Here is a 23,184-nt window from a genome sequence, read left to right as displayed (position 1 = left end):
AATAATAAGGGTTTAATCTAACTGGTAAAAAACATTTTACTTTATGAAGAGAAAAACTAAAAGAAAAAACAAAAAAAAAAAACAAAAATCTTGTTTCTGATAATCTTTTAATATATTTGCAAATGTCTATCTATTATGGTCTGTGTATTTTCCTTAATTAATTTTTCTATTTAGGGATAAAGGTTAGTTGGGAGTATTTTGGTCAAATTAGAGGATAGTACAAAATGCTTCGCTCAAGCACTGGGTTTTACATGCGACACATAGGTCAAGATGTGCCGAAGCGTCATACCCACTTCGTCCTAGAGAGTAGGCTGATGTATGAGAAATCCTTTCGTGACTCTTGGTTGCATAGTGTTTGTCTTGCTGTCTCTCAAATTGATGAGCCACTAGCAAAGAGCGTCTCGGGTACCCGTCAGAAAATGTTACAGCGCAAAGTCACATGCTTCCAGTATAACCAATTCGGTTTGTTTAAAGTACCTTATTACCGTCTGGCTAGTGTTGACCGCTATCATGCAGTACAGGGTATTCCTGGTACGCGGGACTGGGTTCCTTACGCCAATGTGTCGTATTGGACAATGAACAAGATGGTACGTAGTGGTAACTTGTTAGTGCATCGAGTGCATTATACTGGATGGGGTACAGATACTCACCTCAAGAAGGGTGGATGGGAGCATCGGTGGAATAAAACAATGCAACGTAATGCTCTTCAATATACTCGAATATAAAAGACTTTTTAGAAGAGGCATCGATGTGATGGTTTTCTATGTTTTTTGTCGTTATTATTATTATTATTATTATTATTATTATTATTATTATTATTATTATTATTATTATTATTATTATTATTATGAATGTTATCATCATTTTTTTTTTGATTTTGTTATGCTTGCTTTTGTTGTTTATATTTTTGTTTCCTAGTTCTTATTTTTTTTCTTTTCGTTTTCTTTTTTTTTATCGTATTCGTTTTGCTTATACTGAGCATGTTTGCAATAGGAATAAAACGGATGGGTCGCGTTATTCGTATTGGTGATACCGCTTTTGTGCGCCGCGTAATTTCAGAGGAAGATGTAAAGGCCTTTGGCCCACTTGTTGGAGATTTAAATCCAATCCACGTTGATGAAACTGCCGCCAAGGCCGCTGGTTTTCCTGCTCCCATTGTTTACGGTATGTTAGCTGGTTCTCTCTTTTCAGGTCTCTTGGGCTCCGAACTTCCTGGTCCCCAGTCTATCTATTTGAGTCAAACGCTCAGTTTTGTGGCACCTGTGTTTGTTGGCGACGAAGTGGAGGCGCGCGTAACGGTGACTCAATTCAGGAAAAGTAAACTTATGATTGCATTTCGCACAACAGTTAGTCGAATTGAACGAGAAACAGGTAAGGAGATTCTTTGTGTCGATGGAACTGCAGTGGGAATGAACAAAACAGTCACGTTTGAAGGTGAAAGCGAGTGGAATGTACCTCGTGTGTTGTGAGGTCAAGGAATATCGTATTCTTTCTTTTTTCTTATTCTTCACTGCTTCTGTGTAAATGAATGAAGGGTTCATCTGGCCTGGCTAGATTGGCGTGGTGAATGGGGGAAAACAAAAAGGAAGAAAAAGCAAGAGAAGGCATTTAATTATTTTTTAATAATATATTTTTAGGAGTTTTTTTTTATGTGAATTGCAAACGTACAAATGTTTATATGTATATATATATATATATATATATATATGCGTTTGTTCCCCCACTCCCTTGTCTTGCTATGATGCGATTTTTTCCCTTGTTCTTTATTCTGATCCGAAAGAAGAGGCTGATCGTGGAAGTGTAGAAGGCTTTTGTAACACACCACGCCTCTTGACAGGATAAATAAAGGAAAAAAAAGAAAATTAAGGTGGAGGCATAAGACCAAAAAAAAAAAAGGTACAACCTCACAGTGAGGTAAAGAAAGGTATCAAGAGAAACTCTCTTATTTAGCAAAAGAATTAGAGAGATTAGAATGATTCGCTGGGCTGTGGATCTTGCGGGTATTGATGCAGAAGCTGATCTTCAGCGTGATGATAATATGAAATTCCACATAAGTCCATCTTCTGGAAGAAAAGAGATTTGGAAGCCTACTGATATTGCCAGAGTGGGCGATGGCGCACTGGAGCCTCTTGGCACGGTCGTCACGCTGTCAATGAGAGAACTCATTGAACGTTTAGAACATCAACGAGAAGAGGCAATAAGAGCAAATAGATTCGGTCAAAATAGTAGTGGGTCTTATCTAGGAAAAGGTGATGCTGAGGTTTTTAAGGGACCAGAGGTTCGGATATTTAGTACGTTCACAAACCCTCAAGGTAAGCGGACAGTATGTACAGTTCAACTGAAGCAATTTCCTTTTCGTGGAGTTGATGTAGTGAATGCGTTTCTCCAGCAAGTTGTTGTACCAGATGAACGTGTATCTACTAGGTTTTCAACAAATCCACGTCTTTACAAACTGTATATTGCTGATGAATTTACAGGAGAGGAAGAGATGATAGTTCAATTAGATAGCGGGGCGCAGAGTTTTGGGTGTTTCGCAGTTCAGCCCCTTCCTGGTGCGAAATTATTTTTGTTTCCACAGAGAACGCAACTCCTACCAACCGTAGCGGAGGATATCAACTTAGCTGTAGAAGTACGACTTTTAGAGTCCCAGGCTAAACCTGTCAAACGAGAAGTACTTGTACCTGCTGATATGCTCGCAGAAAGTTTGGAACAAGTAATTGTTAATCGCCTTCCTGAGATCGGTCTTGTCGCAGGATCACTGCGTATTAAATATGGACCAGTGGAGCTAAACATCAATGAGTATTACAACTTTGGTATGGGATGTGGACACATGGATGTTCCCATAGCGGAACGAACTATTTTGTCCCTCCATCGCTTTGGTGTAACAGAGGTACTTGTACAAGGACGTGTAGCGGATGAAAACCCAGATATTGCTACACCAGTGGAAGATATTAGAATAGATATGGACGCAGAGGATGCACAGGCCTTTCAACAATTTGAGGTTATACGTATCAATCGTTATGGTGCACGACAACAACGAATTTTTTGTGTAGATGGAGATAGATTGTACACGATGCGACCAAGTCTTGATGGGACAACTCTTCCTGCAGTTCCTGCAGTTTCTAAAAGGAATGAGGAGAAACTCATTAAGGATATTGAGGAAGTGCATTTTTCACCAACCAAACCAAAATATTTAGAAATTCGCTATACTCGTGCTTCAAAACATGAAGATGATCATATTGAATGTACCACTGCATACAATCGTGCCTTGTTAGATGAGAAGTTACGCGTCCTTCAACGAGAGCTTCGCAAAAAAAATGATGTAGAACGAAATCAGAAGAATAGTGAGACCGTTTTTTCGCGGATCTTTCATCGAATTAAATGGGGATTCAATAAATCCTAATATCAATCAGAGAAGGGGTGATAGTGGTTTTCATGTGTTTTTGCTTTACATGAAAATAAGAGAATGAGAGGCGGTGTATATGTGTATTTGTATGTGTTTTGCGTACGTCTGTGGATCTACTGACAAGTTTGCCGTTTGTTGTTTCGTTTGTTCTTTCTTTGTCTTGCTTGTTGCTCTCTTCCCTCTTCTCCCCTCTCTTCTCCTCTCCTCTCCAGACAAAGAAAAAAAAAAGAAGACGGAAAACAATAGCAATAACATCGTCATCATCGTTATCACTATCATCACCACGGACAAGAACTATGCGTTCTTGCTATCATACAAACATATTATTACATATTATTATTATTATTATTATTATTATTATTATTATTATTATTATTATTATTATTATTATTATTATTATTATTATTATTATTATTATTTTTTTTTTTTTTCTTCTGTTTTCAATTTTTTAACTATTTTCATTTAGACCAATTCATAAATCATCATCGTCGTCGTAATGTCAAACATACATTTTCAAATATTTTTTCGATCAATGAAGTATAGTTTTTTTCTTACAGGTATCAGTCTCCTGTGTCTCCCACTTCCCATCCTCTTTCTCTACGTTGATGAGCTGGAGGATAGAGAACACGGAGCGGGATCAGCACGTGGTGAAGAGGAGAGAAGATTCCTCTGGCGTTTCTTCTCAATGCAGCGGGAGGTATCGAAATCGATTGAAAAGGTCAATAACATTACAGATATGCCAGCTGTTATTGGAGATCCTCTTAAGCCGTTTGGTACGAATATTCCTATATGTTTACGGAAGGGATTTTTAATGGATTTTCCAATGAGTACGCTTGAGCAGGAGTTACGACGCATTTACGCAATGGTGGTTGCCGTAATGAAAGAACACCAACTTACATATTGGCCAGCAGATGGTACGTTGTTAGGTATAATTCGTCAAGGGCGTGTCGCAAATGATCGTGATTTAGACTTTCATGTTCTAACAACAATGGAAAACTGCAAACCACTTCTGCGTTCTCTAGGGAGTTCATTTGGTAAATTAGCTAGATTAACATACTTTAAAGTGATGGCGGTGAAAAAAAAACACTTACCTTACTATGGAACGGGAATGTTTGCCATGATTCGAATGGTACGTAAGTTTGGTTCCTTTGACACAGGTGTTGATTTAACATGTGTACACCGTCAGCCAAATGGATCACATACAGTGTTTAATCATTTCGGTCGTCTCATGCTGTTGCCAAATAACAGTTTTCCTTTAGTACCATGTCGCGTTTACGATATGACAGTTTTATGCCCCAGTGATGGTTCTCAATTGTTAGAGGCATTTAAACCACGCTATGAAGGGTGTATGGTGTTTCCTCACTGTTTTGGAGACCCAGAGACCTCACACACTCGCTGCCCCACACCACATCCATTAGTTCCTTTGAGAAATTTTCTTGATGCTACTACGACACTTAAACAATGCGGCTACGTTAACCTGGTTGATCATTACAACAGGGAATCTTTGTGTACGCATTTGATGAATGAGACGAGAGGGTTAGCAATTGATTTTAATGATTCGGTGAAGTGTGAGGTTTTAAACAACAGAAAGTATTGCTTCTTGCAACAGTTTGATGGCTAGTTTTTATTGTTCCTATGATTCTTGTAACAAAATGGAGATAAAGGAAAAAAAAAAAAATGAAATTATTGCTTAAATTCTGTCTCTCCCTCTCTCTTTGACTTTCTACCAAACCCACATTTTGCCCCCCTCTCCCTCCAACAAGCAAAGCAGTAAAACCAAAAACCAAATAACAATCATCCAGAAACTTGAAGAGCTATAAAAATAATGAGAGTATGTCCCCCATTTTTTTTTTTCTTTGGCCCTTTTATTTACTCTTTTCTCCTCGTTTTTTTTTTTTGAAAGAAAAAGAAAGTTCATTCACTTCCTTTTTGGAACGTACACAAGGAAAAGAAAGGAATAAGGATAAAGAAGTAATAAAGAATTAAAACCAGAAGGAGCAAATGAGCAAACACAAACTATCTCCTTCTGCTGCAACGCCTATGGGAAGATAAACTGAAGCTGATGATGTGGATAAAATGGGATATAACTTAACAGGGGCGAAACGCCCTGTTGATCCTATGATTTCAATGCGTCTTGAAGGTTTTCCAGAAACATGTGCAGAAGAAGAATACAAAGAAAAGGAATCCTCTGGTTCTTGTTGTTCTTGTTTAAGGATTAATCGACGTCGATAGAAGTGTCTTTCATTTGGGAAGCATGCCCTCGGCGTCTTTTTGATTTTGTGTGTTGCCGTTATTTGGGTCGGCTCCTCTGTGTGAATTCAACATATTTTTGGAGAGCTAGAGTATGAGAAACCATATTTCTTAACTTGTTTTAATACCACAGGATTTGCTCTATGGAATTTGGGTTATCTCGTGATTCCATCATGGCGACGCATTCCGTGGAAGGCAACGGGGAAACCAGTGTCTATTATTTTTGTTGATCCCCATGTAAAGGGGGTTTTCGCTGGATCAAATTCCGATACAGATACTGTTACAAGCAAAAAGGCAAAAGAGGGGTACACGATGATGGAAAATGTGGAGCTTCTTTCACCCGCAGCTAATGACGGAATGGGCACTGCGCATACAAATGCTAATATTGATGCTACTAGTAATAAAACAAAAGCAGAAACAGCAGAAGCAGGAGAAAGAGGAAGTAGTGCTTTTACCACCAACAATAGAGTTGTAGATAGTAGTGATGATGATAATAATGATAATTGTGAGAAAGAGTTCTTGCCTTGCAATTATGATGGGGTAATGGAAAAGATTACACCCTACAGTAAATTTCTACTTCGTTGTGCATGTCTCTTTTGCCCTTTTTGGTTTGTGGCAAATTATCTTTTTAATCTTTCACTATCAAGGACCTCTGTCGCTTCTAACACGGTTCTCAGTTCTACATCCTTTATATGGGCACTCTTACTTTCCGTCGTATTATTGGGTCATCGAGTTTCTCTTTTCAAGGTTGGAGCTGTTGGTGTTAATGTATTGGTGGATCTGTGATGATTGCATTCTCTGATGGCAAAAGTGCTTTGGCAGGTGAAGGTGTCAGTGGTGACATTCTTGCCGTTGTTTCCGCCATGTTCTACGCTATTTACACCACAGTTCTTAAATGGATTCTTCCTGATGATGATCGGTATAATATGGCTATGGCTTTTGGAATGTTTGTTCTCGTGAATTTTGTTGCCATGTGGCCTGGTTTACCCATTCTAGATGCTGTGCGGTTCGAGTTCTTTGCATTACCAACGCTGCAGCAGTTATGGCCATTAGCACTGAACGCCCTTATTGGAACAAATCTCAGTGATGTACTTTGGGCCCGCAGCGTTGTACTCACCTCCCCGCTTGTGGCCACCACTGATCGAACACTCTCCACCCCACTATCGATGCTTGTGGATGCTGTGGGGAAGCACAGGAGTTTCACCCCGCCTTACATTATTGGGGCGGTGTTAGTGGCGGTGGGGTTTATTGTGGTGAATCTTGAGGGTACGGCACTGCAGGGGTGGCTGCATCGCCTTTTGAAAAAGGTAGTGAGACACCCGCGTGGCGCGTAAATCTCTCTCCAGTGGAGTGTCTCTCTTTATTATTATTACTATTACTATTATTATTATTATTATTATTATTATTATTATTATTATTATTATTATTATTATTATTATTATTATTATTATTATTATTATTATTACTAGTATGTGTTTATTTCATTGCACTGCTAAGAGAAGGAAAAAGAGGTAAGGGATTATGCTGTTTTTTTTCTTTTTTCTTTTTTCTTTTTTTCTTTTTCTGTTGTTGATGATTTCGGTTTTCTTCTTGAGTTGACTCTTTTTGAGGTAAAGCAGTGGACACACATAACAAAACAAGTTGATCGTTTCTTTTTTTTTTCTTGTTGATGTACTGAACAGTTGATGATTCCACTCACCCTCCTTTTTTTTTTCTTCTTCATCGCACTTTTTTTTTTGCGAATATGATATCGAAGGTCAAAACACTGGAGAGCAGTTGAGCAGAGGTGATCGTTTACAATGCAGAGAAATGATTTTATCGCGTTATTTTTTTTTTTTCGTTCTTTTTTACATTATTTCTTCTTCAGGTCATAAATATATATAAATCTCTGAGAGTCTCCAAAAAGAAATGTTTTGACCTAACTTGTGTCTGATAAAAAAGAAAAAGAAATACACATCATTTGTTCTCAATTATCAATATGGGGTTTCGTTGTAAAGGAATAGGTTTTGAAAGCATACCATACTCCAACCCAAACTACTCTACTTTGCACAGAAGGAGAATTAAAAATACTTTCGCTACTTCCTTTTCCGAAATACCTATTGATAATAATAAAGAGGAGTCGTGTGGGATTTACTGGTGTAGTTGTTGCGTTAACTTCATACCAATTTTTAAGGTAATACAATCAAGCATACCATGGTTTCTCCCCTTCTTGTTTTATCTTTATTTATTTAGGAGAAAAATATGGCATGGGGTATCCTGTTTCTTTCTTTCTTTCTTCATTTTTTTGAATTTATTTTCCCTCTTGGCTTGCGTATTATTTGTTTTTGTAACAACTTTACTTCTTCTATCATTTTCTCTTTCTTTATTTGTGTTTGTGGTTATTTTTTGCTATTAGCAGATACAGAGATACACATATACGTACCTACACGTGCAGGAGGAGTATACATTGGGAAAGAGAGAAGAAAACAACAAACAAACAAATAAAGAATAAATAAAAAGAAAAGAATACATTTTAGGGTGAAATGAATCTTGTGGAATATGAGGTCAAGGAAATTTCTTGTCAAAGTCTCCTTGCCCCTGAAGGATGGACATTGCGTGAATATCATGATGTTTCACAGGGTTTATCGATTAACGTAGCACACTTTGAACGCCTTGACGCCTCAGGGGATTCTCTGTACATTGCGGAGCACTTTTTCCCACGCACGGCGGCAACAAGAGATGTATCTTCACTACAAGAGCGACTGCAACAACAGTTACTTGCATCTTCTTCTTCCTCATCTTCTTCTTTAGTGTTATCATCATGCCAGCTGCAAGATGATCATACACCCATGTGTGTTGTGTGGGAAGTGGAAAGACGTGATGAAGAAGAGGCCGCAGCCCGATTCCCACAGGCAGCACTACTGGATCATTCTGTCTTATTGATGGCTGTTGTTTTGTGTGTAGCGGAGAAGGGTCATTCTGTAAATGTAACGCAGACTTTTGAACGCATAGTTCAATTCGTAAAGGACCGCTACACTGTCTGTTCCACTGAGGAAGCCACAGTTGATCAAACGCCTTATGTGGCTGCTGCTGAGGGTGTCTATACATCACGTGGATGCTGTGTGGTGGAGTTAGCCCAAAATGTTGTTATTAATACTACTACTACTACTACTGCTACTACTACTACTGCTACTACTACTGCTACTACTACTACTACTACTTCCACTACGGTGTGGAATCCACAATTGTGTAAAGACGATGATGGGGAATGGCTGCAAACAATAGTGGCGAAGGAACTTCATCTGGCAATGGAGGGTTTGTGTGTGACTGGGCAGAGAGGTATTCCCATGGCTATTGGGCTATTACCACTGAAGCCAATAGTGTGCCTTGGTGGGTGTAGTGCCATGGAGCAGGAATGGGAAAAACACGTGCAGTCTAGTGGGTGGAAATGTGTGAAGTTAATGCATGAGCAAACCCTTAACTTTGATGCGCTGGAGGCATCATTATTATTATCATCATCAGTATGTGTAACTCCACGTCGTTCATTGTATTATCTTTCAAAGGGGAATGACGAGAAGAGAGAAGGTGTGATAGCGTGCGTTACAGCTCCACGTGTGGGTAGTGACTGTTGTACGGTGTTGTTAACTCCAGCCTCATCAGCCTCAGCGAAGGAAAAAGAGAAAGAAGAAGAAAAGAAAGAATATGCTATTGTTTCCACTGTTACTACTATGATGGATTCCATAAAAGATATGCATGTCTATCAATCTCAGTGTGAGTGGTTACTTTCCGCATTTCGTGTATCTATTGCCACAACGAATTTCTGGTCAAAATTAGGTGTAAGTAGAAAATCAGGGTTTTTGTACCGTCAAGGACATCTTGTGGTGCTTGTGCCTTCCTCATTAGATAAATACATGAACGTTATTGTTACCCCTGCTGTGGCTTTTAGTTATATCACTCTGGGTTCTGTTATTGTGACCGCAGAGGATACCATTCAAGCATTAAGTCGAGAAGTAACAATTGTACTACAGAAGGACTTTCGATCGGCAGAAGATTACGTGAACTATATTATAGAAGAGCATATGTATGACGTGCCAATCGATAGAAAAACAGCTATATTCCGTAAACAAAAGATACAACAAGAGGTATCATCCTCCTTAAAGCAGAAACTGATAAAGAGAGAGGTACACTCATTATGGATTCGTCTTGGAGATTATGGGGCTGTGTATTATGTGGTACGTGAATGTGGTGTCGGCCGTTTATTAGTTATACATACATGTGTTCTGGGAAATATTATTAACGATACATCTGCAGAGAACTGGGAGAAATGGGTTTCTGGTATCAGTGCTGCAGCCATTGATTAAGAATGCCCCATAAGGCGCCTTAAAAAGAAAAAGAAAAACAAAAACAAAAACAGGTATACTGATTCACGGTTTGGAAAGGGTCGGTTTTTTTTTTGGTGTATTTGTGTGTGTGTGTCATGTTTTTTTCTCCTCCTTTTCCTTTATTAAATTGTTTTTACTTAATGTGTTTTACTAAACGTTGTGTATGCTCTTTCGTTTTTTTTTCTTATTGCAGCATTTGATCCCTTGTCATGATTTAACGTTTTTTTTTCTTTTGTTTTGCTCTTATTCTTGGGTGTATTACTACTCTGATAGGGGGAAAAAGAAAAAAAAGTTAGAGGGAAAGGGCTCTTTGAGAGTTGATCATCTCATTCCTTTATTCTTCTTTCTTAATTGAAACCAGGGTTGATATCACGAACACAACATTACACTTACTTACACACACAAGTATATATATATATATACATTACAGAGAAAGCGAGAGAAAGAGAGAAAGAAATATTTATGTAGAAAAATGCACTCTGAGAATGTTTTTTTCCCACAATCATGTAGTCACATCTCCTATACGATTACTAGTAGAGGAGAACTACGAGTAGCGATGGCTTCAGCCAATCGTCTTCTTATCTTCCGAGAAGGGGCACTGTGTGGGTCCGGTTCTCTCTTCAGTATGGGAGAAAATGAGACTGAGGGAAAGACACATGATTCCAACAGTAATAGTCTCCTACGTCAAATTCGTTTATGTCAATTAAGCGATGATATTCGAATAGCTGTTGTATTAGCATCTGGTGTGACTATTGTGGATGTGGATCCATATAATATGCAAATGCAATACAGACGGGTACGTGTAGACACACGGGCATGCAGCTCCATGATGGATACGGCGGCATCTGAGACCCCCAATGTAGTTTCATCACCATGGCTGTCAAAATTAGAACAAGGGTTATTGCAGAGAGAGAGGAATGAGGTACGAGAGGCAGTTGATGCAGAGTTTATTGCCTTTTCATCTATTGCTATTCTCTTTACAGATGAGGCTGTGGTGGTTGAAATTGCTCCGTATTGTCATATAGTAAAGTGGCGTATTTGGGGATCATACAGTACATTATCTGTGTGTCGAACAAACATGCATCTCGCCTTTGCGCTTCACTCCTCTGCCGTGGAAGTATTCCCGCTAAAGCTCAAACCATGTGATCAACAACGACAGATAGTACCAGTATCTAGCGCCGGATCAGTAGTTGAGCCAAGTGTGCTGTTTTCTCCCACACAAGGACAACCTTCGCTCGCTTTTAATTTTCCAATAAAGGATGAGTTTGCATGGCGTGGGGTTTCAACAAAATTAGGAGTTTATAAAGTTCTGGCAATTGAATGGCATCGTATTGCGAGTCACACGATACTATGTGTGACGTGTCAACATCCACAGGATGGACGACTATCAATTGCTTTATTCACTCTTCAGTCTATGCCGCTGGTATGGCCACCCCAACGAAGGGAGGATAATCATAGAAGTTTATTACCATGTCGGCAGGATAATGATCCCTCACTACAGTTATTACCTGCCGGAACCGTATCGCTGAATACCTTTTCATTTTCACCAGTTACTACTAAAGTTGTTCCAAGTCTTTCTCGTTCACGTGAAGTCGCATCGTTAAGTAATAAATTAGAATTTCTTTCTCTTGATAAAGATGGAACTATTCGTACTACAAGTTACCGTTTTGGGCAACAGAAACAGGGAGGATTTCCTAAACAACGAACTGCTGGACTTGTAGTTTCACAACTTTTACTTCCATTACAGAATAATTACGGCAATATTATTCGCATGGATGTTTTACCTATATGGAAATCAAGAAGAGTTGAATTTGGTACTTTTACACCTCAGGCGGAACAACTACTCGGTGCCCGTCGATACCGTTTATTACTACATTTCGCAAATGGTATGATAGCAAAAGTAATGGTTGATCTTTTAACCGGAAAAGTAGATGTGGAATCATTTCTCACACTTGGTGTAGATAAGTTATCACCACGTCTTTCCACTTGTTGGGGGATGGGGAAAGAAATTATTTTATTGGGATTTTCACAAGAACGTGTTTTTGTGCTTGAACGAGTTATAAGAAACCCTGGAGTTGCCGAAACAACATTGTTATTAATGGCGAAGATTCCACCAGAGAATGTTCATCTCCTGCAGAAGCTGCAAGAGGAATCTCTCACCGAAACCTGTACAAGTAAAAAAGATGTAAATAAAAGTCCTGAAGAAGTTGTACGTCACTTCATGGAAATAAAGTGCCCTGAAAAAGTTTGTATGATTCCAGTTCTAATGAAAGCGTGTAATAATGATACCGAGAAACTTCTGACACAGTTAACGGCGAAGTATGGCCCAGTTGAAGAAGTACCTGCCGTTAAGAACAGTAGTGATTACAGTGTTTGTGGTAACAATAATAGTAGTAACAGTAGTGAGAGTGTTAACCTTTCTGCTAATGGGAGAAATACAGAGGAAAGTGTGTCTCCATTAACCTTGTGGGAAGCAGGGCTTACGGTGCCAGAAGTACGTGTTACGACGAAGGGTATCTGCTTTTCCACATTACTTTCTGTCTTTGGCACGGAAGAATGGTGGTGTCTTCCTAATGCCACTCTTGAGAGTTTTATCGCCGCAGAAGATGAACTTGTTGTCTCCGCCGCGAGTTCTCCTGAAACGGCACCGGTGCGGTTAATAACCGCCACCCCTGATCCACCGAAAACGAATACGAACAATAGGGAGAACGATAGTATCCAGAATAATAACAGTACTACTACTAATAATAATTATTATTCTTGCTGCAGCTGTTGTTCCTATTTAAATGGGAACGGGGTTTGCTATGAATGGGATGGAAGTACTGGTAGCGTTATTGTTCGGGGACCAATGTTGCCTAATGATCCACCGTTTTCTCTGAGGCCTTTTGAATCTTTTCCTAAATATCGTGTATTACAACTTAAAGTGATGCGACTTGTAAGTAGCGATATTGTAGTTGGTGTATTAGGATCAACAGGGGGTACTGAATTCAAGACGGTTCTTTTTCTATATGGACTAAGTCTGCTTACAGATATCGCTCAGCCACCTGTATTTGTTTTGGAGTTGGAGGTTTATGACGTGTTATCTTTTCTTCTGTCTTGTAACGGCGATGTTTATTTCCTGCGACGCGATCAAAAGTGCATTGAGTGGAGAAACCGTATAGCAAAGACTGAAGAACGTGGATACGAGTGGAAAGAAAATTCTCCACGTGAGGATATGTCCTGGTGTGCGAGAATTACCGCAATGACTCCATTATGGAGAGAAAATACCACTTGTATTAGTTGTGGTAATAGTAATAGTATTACTAATAATAGTAATAATAATAATAATAATAATAATAATAATAATAATAATAATAATAATAATAATAATAATAATCGTAGTATTGGTAGTATCGGTAGTAGTAGTAGCGGTATAAACAGTTCTGGGGGTAATAAATGGAATACCAATTCAGAAAATCAATTAGCAGAAATGCTGTTTATTTCCTCTGATGGAGCTTTCATTCACACATCCGATCTTCTTACACCTGTTTTACAACAGGTTGTACCATTTTTCAAAGGGGAAAATGGCAATGGATCGGTGAATTTAGAGTCCTATCACCCTTCAACTGTGTTGTTGCTTTTCATAATGGGAAGACCACGAATACTTGGCTTTATATTAGAAAGTGTATTGGAGTTTGCTAAAATGGCAGCAACATTATCTGCGACTAAAGAAGGTACTAGTAATATCCCTGCAGAGATGCCGCCAGATGTGGTGGTGCGAGAGTTGTGTCGTAATCCAGTGAGTATTCATCTCTGTGAACGGGCTTCTGTTTCACTAGAGGAAATGCATAACAGTGCAGCTGCGACTAAATGGCATACCTCATTTACTCCTGAAACACTGCAGCGGCAACTTCTCCATAAAGATGAAGGGAGTGATGATGCGACTCTCTTTGGATCGTATATTTCGTTAGAGTTACTTAATCAAATCCTGGAACTTCTTCCCGCAACGCATCTCCCTGGACTAAACAGCCAGGATCATTTAGAACTTCTCTGTGTCTTGGATGCCATGCAGACGGCGAAGTTATCCGATACTAGCATGGATGCCGCCGCATCTCATTTCATCTTTACACACAAACTCCACCAACTTCGACTTCGTCTTCGACTGGGTGAAATACCAGGCGATGATATTTCCTCCACACATGCCTCTTTTCTCTGGGCAACTCTCTCGGATGCACAACCGCAGTTATTGCAGACACTTCTCAGCGCACATACGGATAAAGGCGCTGTGCCGTGGATAGAACTGGAAACCGCCGGTGTGCCGCTGTGGCTTCACTCCCTGCAGAGTTTACGTCTACTGGCAGAACGAGTCGCACGGGGACAGTATCAACTAACTAGAGATGTACGTGAATGCGCACTTATGTACTGTATTGCTGGGAAGGTGGGTGTCCTGGCTGCATTATGTAAGGCGGAGCAAAACATGAAACTACATGGATTTTTCTCACGTGATTTTAGTGCTGCAAAGAATAAATCAGCCGCTTCTACTAATGCGTTTGCGGCGGTGAGTAAGAATCAGGTATTATACGGTGCGGCTTTCTTTGTTCTAGCCGGTGATGCTAGAAGTGCGGCGCAAGTTATTCTACAACGTCATGGTAGTGTCATGCTCGCACTATTTGTTCTGCGTCTGGTTAGTAATGATAACAAGGAGGATTTACTTTGGTTTATTGAGCAGCGACACCGTGAGGGAGAAAGGTGTGGATTTATGAGTGTGTGGGAGGAGGCATCCCTTCGCTGGCGTTGTGGTTGTGTACGAGAGGCCATGTTACTTCTACTCTCATCTTTATCATCATTATCATTATCATTATCTTTATCATCGCAACAACAACAACAACAACAACAAGTATCATCGTGGGGTATTGTGGATGCGGCAGAGCGATTATCTCTTCTGCGGTATGCAAGACGCCGTGGACGTGGAGAGGAACTCACACCCCTGCGTGAATTACTTCTATTAGTACAAATGACACGTCTTTCACGTGTAGAAAGAATGCCATTACCGGTGATGATATGCTGTCGAGAGGTGGAAACACTACGCGCCCAACTGCAACATAAAGAATCGGGGAATAAACACATGTTAGGGATGACGAAGCCGAATAATACAACTCGTGTGGAGGCGGATTATAATACAGGAACCTTAACATTCCGTGGTTTTGACTCGGACGATGATGAGGAAACTACTGCTACTACTACTACTACTACTACTAATAATAATAATAATAATAATAATAATAATAATAATAATAATAATAATAACAGGCCTAACTATGACCATAATGGGGGAAAGGGAGAAATGACGACAGTAGGAGGATCTATAGTACAGGGATCATTGACATCCGCATCATCATCATCTGCGTTACCAAAGCGTGTTCTTGAAAATAAAGTTGATTTTCTAGACCCTACCACGGCAGTAGCATTAGAACTGGAACTGCAGTACACTCAACGCCAGGCAGAGAGAACGGTACTGAGTGGTATTTCAACAGATAGTAGTAGAGATTTTGGTATTGGCATTCATCTTGGTAATAAGAAGGAGGAAAAGAATATGAGTATAGATGAAATTGTGGCATGTATGTCACGCATGACAGCTGCCGTTGGCAGACACGCCCCAATTGATGTCATTGAAAATCACCTAACACATCTTTTTGTTGCCGCAGTACAATATCAAGATTACTATCTTCATCATAAACAAGCACAACAAGAATCACAACAACAACAACAAGAGGACTCCCATACGGATTCCACTATGAATGAATTGTTGGGTGTAACATCACGTCTTGCGATTATAGCTACACGTTTAGCATTAACATCCGTAATGCTTATGAACACAGATTATGCTCTCGCAAATGCATTATTAGGATATTCATCCATCGCTGATGTGCTTCGTGAGCAGAAGACAGACACTGCTAGTGTAGACTCTCTAGTCTCGTATATTCATGCGGTGCGTGGGGCGCAGAATCGAGTTCAGGCTATGACTGTAGAGCGGCTACAGCAGGAAGAGGATATGGATCATTGCAACAGTGATGTTTTTTCTATTTTAGATGTTGAGGATAGAGGAAACGATGGGATGCAGCAATATATGGGATCTTCGACATTTCTCAATCTTGGTTATCACAGTGGTGTTCCATTGCGACCTGAAGTGCATGAGAAACAACTCCGCACGTTGCTACTTACTTGGTGTGCTGCCTTTCTACAACTCTGCTCATTAAATGAATTACGGGGTGAGGTACAACGCCTACGATCAGCACTGAAGAAACTCGTACAGATACCACGGTATGCACATTTGTTATTGTGGTTACTTAGTGCTTTGCTATGCCGTGTGACATTAGGATTCAATGCGGCGGCAGAACAGTTAATGCAGTGTGTAACGGCTATACAATGTCTGGATGATAGTCTTCTCACAAATCCTAATGGTATATTTATTGAAGAGGAACTGCAATTAGGACACATCGCGGAACTGCTAGAGCGCAATCTTCTTGTCGGTTCCAGTGGAATCGTATTAGACATGCCGCCGCAGGCAAGTACCATCTCACTAGATCTCTGCATTGCCCACGCCGAGTTTTTCTGGCAACTCCCACAAACAACTGCCAAGTTCTCTGCCGACACAGATGCCACTGTACTACTACTGCGAGATGCAACACATTTACACACCACAGCACACATGCTTTACGCTCAGTTGGGTGATGGGGCGGTGTCGACACTGCGACACATGGAGACGGCGTGGTTGCGACGTCATCACACTCATGCCAGCTATCGTGAGATGTTGTTAGAATTAGCATTACGTGGAGATTTACAGCAACTCACCACGACTGACCGACTGGTATTACAACAGGCCTCTCACTCTGTTTGCTCAGTAGACTACGATCGCTCTAGTTGTGATACATTACTGTGGTGTACGGGATCTGGGGCGGCGGTGAGTCATGGGTATCGTGAGATATTAGCGGGTGATAATGAGGCCGCCATGCAGCGAGAACAGCCGGATCGAAATATGGCAACTGCGGCCTTCTCAACATCTCTCTTTACTGAAGGTGATGGGGCGGAGGAAATGACGGCAAATGCTGCGGCTATAGCGGCAGCCATGGAACGAGTCAAAACGAAAACCAAGACAACTACAGCTATTACAAGTACTGCCGGGGAGAGACGTCAATTACTGCAACAATACCTGCAACGTCGACCACGTTTCTCAATGGCGGCAAACGCACAACTTGCGTCGCATCCGCATCTTCCATTTTTTCTCGCTAGTAATAAGGATGGACATGTGGATTTGTACTCGTTTACTTCTACAGAGTGTGTGGCAACTTTTGTTTGTCGTGGTAGCTATGCGGTAACCAATATTACGTACTCCCCCAATGGATACTTGTTTGCGGTAGGATTAGCAGATGGAAGTATCTCGGGATGGCGTTTTGGCCTTGCGGCCTCTGTGAATGATCCACTATTTTTACAACAACTTCTTCCACCTAGTGGAGTAAAGACGGTATTATTCTGCGAGAATCAAATGTCATTTCTTCTAGTTGTAGGGTTTGACTATGCCACAAAGATGGAGGATACAGAGGAGGATGAGTATATAGATAGTAAAACAGGAATAAAAGGAAAATCCAAAGGATTAAGTGGATTTAGTTTCTCTTCTCACTCTTCTAAACATCCAAGAAATTTAGATCGTCCTGTTGTTGGGGTTATTCTTCTTATTGATATTGTACTCCAAAAAGAGGTGGTGCTACGTCGTGAAATACCATTTGTGCCAGAGTATGCGGTGTATCTGGCGAGTATTGATAGTGTTCTCTGCGTTGCCGTAGATGGACGTAGTGCCCTCTATGATGTGTGGAAGTCTAATGTATACATTCTCACACCTAACATACCCACAACACCGCGAGTGTCTATTTCATGTCTTGCCGTAAGTCGTTATGATGATCTTGTGGCTTTTGGTACAGGCGATGGACATGCTTTAATGCTGCGATTTCGCACACTGCAAGAAGCCAAAGCCGCCTGTGCAGAAAATGATAATATGAGTATAGCAGCCGCAGGTGCCACCATGGTGACAGCCTTGGCAAGTGCAACGACAACATCGGCAACATTTGTGGCGGAGGAGAATATATTGTTTAAAGCGAGTCGTCTGCAATTGGCGCCTGTGCTCACATCCCACTCTGGTGTGCGTTGTATGGTGTTTACACCGTCTGTGCTGTTGGTTGGTCTCGCTGATGGTAAACTCGTTGCGGCGACACTTGTGTCTAACGCTCTTCGCCAAGGTAGTCGTTCACCACGTTAGTGTAAACGAGTGAATGTGGATGTGGATATGTATATGGATATGTGGGAGAGATCTCTTTGAAAAGAGAGAAAAAAGGAAATATATCTATCTATTTATCTATCTATCTATCTATCTATATATATATATATATATATATATATATATCAGATAGAGATATAGTGTTTCTTGTTTGCTATGGTTATGGCATGTTGTTGTTTTTTTTCTTTTTTTGTCCCTTTGCTTGTTTGTTTTTATGGTTATTACTATTACTACTATTACTATTGTTATTATTATTATTATTATTATTATTATTATTATTATTATTATTATTATTCTGGGTGGTGGAATGTTGTGAGAAACGAAATAAGGAAAAAGGAGAACGAGGAACTAAAGGACTCAATCGCTCTCTCTCTCTGTTTGCTAGTAATATACCATATTACTGATAATTATTGATTGTCTGAATCCCTCATGCACGAACAGTCTGCGGTACATCTGCACTTCATACCACTCATGCGTTCCTTTTCTTTCTTTTTCTTTCTTTTTTTTTCTATTTTTCTCATTACCAAGAAGCTCTGTATATATTCAAATACATACACAACCATCATTGAGCACGTGAAGTGTTGGTGGGTGTACTCTGCCTACAATCAAACAAACAAACAAATAAGGAAAAGTAAATACATAAAGAAACAGTGATCTAGACATGCTCCGTCGTGCAACCATACTGTGGATTGGGGCGGAGGGCAATATCTTTATGTCTGCTGTACGTGACAAGAGTTACCTGGAGCACAGACTCGCAATACTCGGTAAAGAAGATCCCGCATGTCAACAGCCACTCTCAGAGGAAACTGTACGACGCTTCACTACTTCTATTGGTAGCCCAGAGTTTCTGTTCAACAAGGAGAAAGGCGCAGAACCGTCAAACATCGTGGATGAAGAGACTGGCGTTCCAATAGGGAGTTCACAACTGGATCCAACACGTTATGGGGATTGGGAAAGTAACGGTCGCTGTCATGACTTTTGAAGACGACAGAAGAAGGGAATGGAAGTATAGGCATTTTCAAATATAAATAGGTGCATATATATATATATATATATACTTGTAAATGCCAGTATTTGTTATCTATCTATCTATCATTCTTTTTTTTTCTTATGTTACTTTGCAAACGTATTGGTTGATCTAATACTGTTATTCCGTTCTTTACCATTTTTTTTTCTTTTCTATGAATACCCCACATTTTTATTTTTTCCTCACTTTATTTTTTTCTTTTTCTTGTTCTCTAAAATTACCCTTCCTACAACCACACATATATTTAATACAGTTGTATATAAATACAACTTGAAGCAGTTAGCAAACCGCATCTCATAGCTTCGGCTAAACGAGGACCGAAGTGTATAGACGTGTTGTGTTATTTTTTATTTTATTTAGTGTTAGGAAGTCCACACAGTACACTTTTCTCTTCCGTTTCTCCACCTTTGCATTTGACTGCTTTCTGTTCTCTGCGGCTCATTAAGCACATTCACTGTTGACTCTGAGTGTTTATATATATATATATATATATATATATATATATATATATATATATATATATAGTGTCCTCTGTGTTACTTGCCCGGTGTCGCGTAGACATCAAATTCGTAGGTAAAACATTGAGAGAGAGAGAGAGAGAGAGAGCACGAAGTAAAGTGAAACTGACGAGGAGGAGAGGGAAGTAGGAAAAAAACAAGAAGAATAACAGAAAAAAAAGAAGGAAGCATCAAGGAACGAAAAAAAAAGAGGAACTGTAGAAGAAACAAGAAAAGCAAGCAAGACGATATACGAAAAAAAAAAAGAAAAAGAACAGGCATCTACAGAGCCCAAAAAAATCAGTAAGGTAATAACAATAACAAGAATAAGAACAGCAACAACAACAAAAAAAGGAGTAAAACATTGAGAGTATTTATTATCATTTTCATTCGTTACTGCTTTCATTTCTTATCATTATTATTATTATTATTATTATTATTATTATTATTATTATTATTATTATTATTATTATTATTATTATTATTATTATTATTATTATTATTATTATTATTATTATTATCACCATCCTAATAATAATAATAATACTCATCATCAATATTATTTATCATTGAGAGCATTATTACAACCCCAGTAATTATCAACTAGTCATTTCCCCTCCACACACAATGACGATGCAATTGTTTAGTTTCGGTCATCCCTGCGAGCACCAGCTGCGGCGGACGTGCATTGGCGGCTCCAGTTGTCCACTTAACGGTTACCCCGACAATTGGTGCTGCAGTTTCATTAAGGGAAAAATAAACTTCAAGCGGGATAAACCGTGTGAGGGGCCGCGGTGTCGCTGGGGATTCACCCACCCATCCCAGGCACAGTTTGATGCTGTCACGCAAGTACTCAACGAGAGCCGCCCCATCGCGGCGAAGATTGATGACGCGGATGATAAGGAAATGCTCACATTCAGTATAGAAAATGCGCGTATTGTAGACACCGTGCAGTGTGCACTACACATGATGCGACACCCACCGAGTAATTGCACCACACGTGTGGGACAACTTCTGGCATATGCCGCACTGCGGGCGGGAGATGTAAAGGTGTTTATGCAATTACTAAAAACAATGAAGAAGCCAGTGGATGGATACTTACTCGGAGCCTATGAGTATCTGACAAGTGGTAATCTACCCACGCTCGCCAGCAGCAATAATAACAATAATAACAGTGGCAGTAATAATAATAATAATTCCAATCCTAATATTAATAACAATAGCAATTCCGCCCAAAGCAAGGGATCTGGAAAGAAAGGTAGTGCTGATAAGAAGGAAGATACCGTGGATGAGCTGAAGAATGACATGGTGGATCTCATGAACGCCGCCCTGAGCTCCGGTGGACAACTCGTTAACCGCGAAGATCAGCACACACTGCAGGCCGTCTTTATTCAGGCCCTACGTAGTTATCCAAAAAGCAATAAGAAACGGCAGGAAATGCTGGAATTGGCTATTGCGAAATTCGGTAATCGGCAGGTACCGAAAAACCCCTCCGCCGTCGCCGCTGCCGTTCTCAACAGCAATAACAGTAATGCCAATACTACTAATACTAATACTAATACTACTACAGGACACAGTCCCGCCGCTGCTGCAGCTTCTGGTACTACTACTACTACAACGGCAACAACGGCTGCTGCTGTTGTAGCTGCAGGAACTGCCGCTGCCGCTGCTGCTGCAACAGGTACACATATAAATACAAATACAACAACAGCAGCTACGACAGCCGCCGCCGTAGTTGCAACTGGAACACCGAGAAAGACGATGTCAAACACAGTAGGTGCTGGTAACGCTGTAGCAGGGAGTGGGCAATCACCAAAGACAAAGGAAACAACAGAGGATGATGGCACAGTCAATCACCACGGTGGTAGTAGCAATAATAACAATAACAGCATTGCAACTTTGGCACGACGACCACAAGCTGTTGGGGGAAACACAACCACCACAACAGCAGCAACATCAACAGCAGCAACAACACCATTCACTGCCAGTGCACGTCTTAAGGATATGACGAATCCCTCCCCCGCAAAGCCACAAACAAAAACACAAACACAACCACCACAACCACAACCCGTTGTTGGTATCAGTCGTCTAGCGATGCAAGTCAAACAGGCCCCAGTACGTCATTATGAACCCATACGCACGGATTTGCCATTGCCGAATATAGCCCTTTTTGGAGGTCTTTTTGGTCTCACCGTACAATCAGCCACATGGGCCTTATTGGGATCTGCATCCTCGCACAAACCCACTAATACTACCTCGCTTGCAACCAATACAGCATCTGCGGTAGCGGCCCCATCGCTGAAAACCGCAACAGTAGTAGCAGGAGCATTAACAACTGCAGCAACAACAGCCCCATCAACCACAACAACGACGACAACAACGAATGCTTCACCAATTCCTCATCCTGGTGTATTATCTCTGGAACTATCCGGTGGGGTAGATGACAGGGTGTTTGGTTTTTTGGGTTCACATGCACCGGACTATAGCTTCTTCAGCGATATAGACGGGGTTGCAGATGATTAGAATAAGAAAAAGGATGAATGGTGACTACGAGGATTTGATGTCTAGAGGTAGAAACAACAGCGGTAACAAAGAAAGAGAAAAGGAGAAAAAAAAAAGGATGAATATATGTACCTTTACATGTACGCTTCTTTGTGTTTGTGTGTTTGTGTGTCTCTACGCATGATCTATATCCTTTTCTCTACGGAAACGTCCAATATTATTTGGTATATTACTTTGTATTGCAGATAGGACGAGGTGATGCAAAGAAAAAACGAGAAAAGAAAAAAGGTAGCGAAGGACATCAAGGAGATTTGCGTTTGTGTCTTTTTTTTTCTCTCGTTATACATATATTCTCTCTCTTTTTATTCTTCCGCCTGATCTTCTTCATGTGTGCATGTGCATTGTTTGTACGAAACCAGTGGAGCTGCTGCTGATGATGATAGTGAGATGGCAAATAGATAACGTAATTCCCTCCCTCCAATTGAACAACAACAACCATGGAAACATCAGGAAGAGTTACGGCTAGAAAGGTGAAGAAGAGAAATGCGAAGAATTGTGGAGGGAAACCCCGGTAAACAGAAAAGAAAAAAAAGAAGAAAAAAGAAGACATCAAATAAAAGAATACAAAATGACAAAAATATTCCGAAGATTGAGAAAATGAGAAAAAGAAAGAGAGTTTCTCTCCTTATGTCTGGGATAGAGAAACAAACAAAAAAGTAAGAAAGCGAGAATGAGGGAGAGGGAGAAAAGGTGAAAATACCGCATATCACGTATATCTATATATGTATTGAAATTCAAGAAGGGGTGAGAGAGAGAAAGAGAGAGAAAGAGGT

The 23,184-nt window shown here is 40.2% G+C and overlaps 10 protein-coding genes across 11 annotated transcripts; all 10 read left to right on the top strand.

Moving 5' to 3' along the window:
- Positions 1-224: 224 nt before the first annotated feature.
- Positions 225-725, top strand: LSM04_001940 (uncharacterized protein; the record flags this gene model as incomplete). Its single annotated transcript, XM_067337500.1, has 1 exon — positions 225-725. One exon carries the CDS (start codon positions 225-227, stop codon positions 723-725), a length of 501 nt encoding a protein of 166 aa, XP_067193486.1.
- A 255-nt stretch (positions 726-980) lies between these two features.
- On the top strand, positions 981-1,469 carry LSM04_001133 (MaoC-like dehydratase domain; the record flags this gene model as incomplete). Its single annotated transcript, XM_067337499.1, has 1 exon — positions 981-1,469. One exon carries the CDS (start codon positions 981-983, stop codon positions 1,467-1,469), a length of 489 nt encoding a protein of 162 aa, XP_067193467.1.
- A 503-nt stretch (positions 1,470-1,972) lies between these two features.
- On the top strand, positions 1,973-3,403 carry LSM04_009539 (uncharacterized protein; the record flags this gene model as incomplete). Its single annotated transcript, XM_067337498.1, has 1 exon — positions 1,973-3,403. The coding sequence occupies one exon, from the start codon at positions 1,973-1,975 to the stop codon at positions 3,401-3,403; it is 1,431 nt and encodes a 476-aa protein (XP_067193625.1).
- Positions 3,404-3,938: 535 nt separating this feature from the next.
- Positions 3,939-5,027, top strand: LSM04_006032 (uncharacterized protein; the record flags this gene model as incomplete). The annotated part of the gene is made up of 1 exon (XM_067337496.1): positions 3,939-5,027. One exon carries the CDS (start codon positions 3,939-3,941, stop codon positions 5,025-5,027), a length of 1,089 nt encoding a protein of 362 aa, XP_067193560.1.
- A 455-nt stretch (positions 5,028-5,482) lies between these two features.
- Positions 5,483-6,442, top strand: LSM04_005924 (uncharacterized protein; the record flags this gene model as incomplete). Its single annotated transcript, XM_067337495.1, has 2 exons — positions 5,483-5,630; positions 5,742-6,442. The coding sequence occupies 2 exons, from the start codon at positions 5,483-5,485 to the stop codon at positions 6,440-6,442; spliced, it is 849 nt and encodes a 282-aa protein (XP_067193555.1).
- Positions 6,443-6,519: 77 nt separating this feature from the next.
- LSM04_002820 (uncharacterized protein) lies at positions 6,520-6,990 on the top strand (the record flags this gene model as incomplete). Its single annotated transcript, XM_067337494.1, has 1 exon — positions 6,520-6,990. The coding sequence occupies one exon, from the start codon at positions 6,520-6,522 to the stop codon at positions 6,988-6,990; it is 471 nt and encodes a 156-aa protein (XP_067193502.1).
- A 1,188-nt stretch (positions 6,991-8,178) lies between these two features.
- Positions 8,179-9,996, top strand: LSM04_008253 (uncharacterized protein; the record flags this gene model as incomplete). Its single annotated transcript, XM_067337493.1, has 1 exon — positions 8,179-9,996. The coding sequence occupies one exon, from the start codon at positions 8,179-8,181 to the stop codon at positions 9,994-9,996; it is 1,818 nt and encodes a 605-aa protein (XP_067193606.1).
- A 493-nt stretch (positions 9,997-10,489) lies between these two features.
- LSM04_002099 (RAVE complex protein Rav1 C-terminal) lies at positions 10,490-18,307 on the top strand (the record flags this gene model as incomplete). The annotated part of the gene is made up of 1 exon (XM_067337492.1): positions 10,490-18,307. One exon carries the CDS (start codon positions 10,490-10,492, stop codon positions 18,305-18,307), a length of 7,818 nt encoding a protein of 2,605 aa, XP_067193489.1.
- A 679-nt stretch (positions 18,308-18,986) lies between these two features.
- LSM04_009639 (Protein of unknown function DUF1674) lies at positions 18,987-19,307 on the top strand (the record flags this gene model as incomplete). Its single annotated transcript, XM_067337491.1, has 1 exon — positions 18,987-19,307. One exon carries the CDS (start codon positions 18,987-18,989, stop codon positions 19,305-19,307), a length of 321 nt encoding a protein of 106 aa, XP_067193628.1.
- A 1,169-nt stretch (positions 19,308-20,476) lies between these two features.
- Positions 20,477-22,372, top strand: LSM04_000314 (uncharacterized protein; the record flags this gene model as incomplete). 2 transcript variants are annotated; one of them, XM_067337489.1, is made up of 1 exon in its annotated part: positions 20,477-22,372. In XM_067337489.1, the coding sequence occupies one exon, from the start codon at positions 20,477-20,479 to the stop codon at positions 22,370-22,372; it is 1,896 nt and encodes a 631-aa protein (XP_067193452.1). The 2 variants fall into 2 exon arrangements, with proteins under 2 accessions (XP_067193452.1, XP_067193453.1); XM_067337490.1 differs by having other exon boundaries at positions 21,854-22,372.
- Between the last annotated feature and the right edge of the window lie 812 nt (positions 22,373-23,184).

This window comes from Trypanosoma melophagium (genome assembly GCF_022059095.1).
Source record: "Trypanosoma melophagium isolate St. Kilda chromosome Unknown ctg16segment0, whole genome shotgun sequence".
Lineage (NCBI taxonomy): Eukaryota > Euglenozoa > Kinetoplastea > Trypanosomatida > Trypanosomatidae > Trypanosoma > Trypanosoma melophagium.
Note: the sequence above shows the minus strand (reverse complement) of the source record. Positions and strands in the feature narration are given on the sequence as shown.